This window comes from Enhydra lutris, unplaced genomic scaffold, assembly GCF_002288905.1.
Source record: "Enhydra lutris kenyoni isolate GAN:26980312 unplaced genomic scaffold, ASM228890v2 scaffoldscaffold27, whole genome shotgun sequence".
Taxonomy (NCBI): Eukaryota; Metazoa; Chordata; class Mammalia; order Carnivora; family Mustelidae; genus Enhydra; species Enhydra lutris.
The window spans coordinates 26,853,977-26,857,018 of NW_019154111.1; the positions used below are offsets into that span (position 1 = coordinate 26,853,977).

General features: G+C 43.2%; 1 protein-coding gene across 1 annotated transcript; it reads left to right on the top strand.

The window, feature by feature from the left end:
- Window positions 1-1,596: 1,596 nt before the first annotated feature.
- Window positions 1,597-2,804, top strand: LOC111152117 (G protein-coupled receptor 85). The gene has a single exon (XM_022510425.1). It carries the CDS (start codon window positions 1,692-1,694, stop codon window positions 2,802-2,804), a length of 1,113 nt encoding a protein of 370 aa, XP_022366133.1. The 5' UTR covers window positions 1,597-1,691.
- Window positions 2,805-3,042: the final 238 nt, after the last annotated feature.

The window sequence follows — 3,042 nt, forward strand, 5'->3', positions numbered from 1 at the left end:
AAGGAGGCTCCAGCGCGCAGGCGCCGCCGAGCCTTGCCTGGATGCTCAGTCAAGGCACTAAGGCAAAAAAAAATCAGCAATTTATAGAAAGAAGAAGCTATAGTCTGTCGGGATATCCAACACCAACAGGTAGGAGGATATACTCTCGGTTAAGTTTGGGGGGAGGGGGGCGCACAGTGTTGATGAAACTGCAGGTTCACCGGCACCGAGCCCTCCCTGAGGTTTTTTGTTTTTTGTTTTTTTGACAATAAACTGCATAATGGAAGTACATTCAGACAATGCATCTTCAGTAGGGCTTATTGAGAGCTCCATTTCTGGAAAGCGTTGCAAGACTGAGGAATATCAGACTGCGAATCACCGGGAACAGTTCCCTTGCAGCACAGAAGCAATCTCTCTCCCCATCTTCGCGTATGTAATGCATGTCTCTCTCCCCTTCCCCCTCCTCCACCCCACATTATAAATCCAGGGGTGGCTGATTTCAGGTTTCGTAATGTTGCATGATGTGATCGGTATTTACCCAGGGATGTACTGGTGGGGAAATTAAAATCGTCGAACGCAGTTTTGCCTGGGCTTTCATCAGTATATTCCGGGCTAGTGAGAAGTGGCAAAGGAAACATGCTTCGTGGGAATAACAGAGGAAGCCGATTTTCCTGGTGTGGCTCTCAGGCACCCAGGAGACAATGTGCATTTTGTTTTAAAATGAAGCCACTTGCGATTTGCAACAAAGATTATCAGTGTAAATAGGAAAGGCTTAATTGCCCGAGAAATACAGGTTCATGTTAAATTCATTTGAATCCAGGCAGCCAAGGTCTACAAATGGAAGTGCATTATTCCTCTGGGTGTGTTTCTCTGGCCAATATTTACATTAACCGTTTTTAATAATCATGTGGGTTTAAAAGAGAAAAGATTTACCAGAAATGGGGGGTGGGGTGGGGAGGGAAAGACAAAAGATTAAATCACATCAAATGCGGGATAACTTCCTATTAATTTCGGAGTCTAATGTTGAAATTGTGCTTTAAGATGAATCAACAAATACTCTTCTTGCAATATGCAGCATGAATAGTGCCACTTAAGTTAAAAGACATATTTTGCAAGGGCTCTTTGGATCCATATCAGCAGGAAAGCTGCCTGTAAAACACTGACAGATACTAACAGAACTCAGATAATGTAGGCAGGCTCATCTCTGTCACCTACCAGCAATCTTGTGGATTCCATTGTAACATTAATGATTAATTCCTGGACTGGCATATTTTATGACTGTGGAACATTTTATTCCTTCTGTCCTAAAAGTACCCAATCAAATTTATGTTCTCCAATATAAGGGCATTTTACAATTCATCTAGTTCAGAAAACTAAACAAGCCAATTTTCTGAAATCCCAAACAAAAATACTTACTAAAGCAAATATTATTATTCAAAATTAAAACTTTATTTGCTTCCCCGTAAATGAACAGCTTTATGTTAGCACTGCCTGACATCATTACTTGTTAACTTAAGAACTGATAGCTCATTTTTTTTCCAGATATTCTGATGGCAAATCAAATGGAAGAAAAGAGGAAGCATGACTGCAGATCACATCAGTTCTCTTTGTGGATTACATTTTCAGTAAAATGTATGGATCTATCTTTTCCTTGTTCTTATATCTAGATCATGAGACTTGACTGAGGCTGTATCTTTATCCTCCATCCATCTATGGCGAACTATAGCCATGCAGCTGACAACATTTTGCAAAATCTCTCTCCTCTAACAGCCTTTCTGAAACTGACTTCCTTGGGTTTCATAATAGGAGTCAGCGTGGTGGGCAACCTTCTGATCTCCATTTTGCTAGTGAAAGATAAGACCTTGCATAGAGCACCTTACTACTTCCTGTTGGATCTTTGCTGTTCAGATATCCTCAGATCTGCAATTTGTTTCCCATTCGTATTCAACTCGGTCAAAAATGGCTCTACCTGGACTTATGGGACTCTGACTTGCAAAGTGATTGCCTTTCTGGGGGTTTTGTCCTGTTTCCACACTGCTTTCATGCTCTTCTGCATCAGCGTTACCAGATACTTAGCTATCGCCCATCACCGCTTCTATACAAAGAGGCTGACCTTTTGGACGTGTCTGGCTGTGATCTGCATGGTGTGGACTCTGTCTGTGGCCATGGCATTCCCCCCAGTTTTAGATGTGGGTACTTACTCATTCATTAGGGAGGAAGATCAATGTACCTTCCAACACCGCTCCTTCAGGGCTAATGATTCCTTAGGATTTATGCTGCTCCTTGCTCTCATCCTCCTAGCCACACAGCTTGTCTACCTCAAGCTGATATTTTTTGTCCACGACCGAAGGAAAATGAAGCCAGTCCAGTTTGTAGCAGCAGTAAGCCAGAACTGGACTTTTCATGGCCCTGGAGCCAGTGGCCAGGCAGCCGCCAATTGGCTAGCAGGATTTGGAAGGGGTCCCACACCACCCACCTTGCTGGGCATCCGGCAAAATGCAAACACCACGGGCAGAAGAAGGCTCTTGGTCCTAGATGAGTTCAAAATGGAGAAAAGAATCAGCAGAATGTTCTATATAATGACTTTTCTCTTCCTAACCTTGTGGGGCCCATACCTGGTGGCCTGTTATTGGAGAGTTTTTGCAAGAGGGCCTGTAGTACCAGGGGGATTTCTAACAGCCGCTGTCTGGATGAGTTTTGCCCAAGCAGGAATCAATCCTTTTGTCTGCATTTTCTCCAACAGGGAGCTGAGGCGCTGTTTCAGCACAACCCTCCTTTACTGCAGAAAATCCAGGTTACCAAGGGAACCTTACTGTGTTATATGAAGGAGCATCTGGAAATCTTTAGCCTTGTGAAACACTAACCTTCTCTGCTAAGCAATCGTGGCTTGTAGCCATATCTTGAGAAGAAAATCAAGAATGGGATCAGCGGTTATAAGGATTTGGGCAACATTCTGCAGTATTTGCAATAGTTCACCTATAATCCTATTTTAAATCTCAGAGTGATCCTGCTGACTGCCGGCGAAGGTTTGTAATTAAGAAAGGACTGAACCACTGCCCTAAG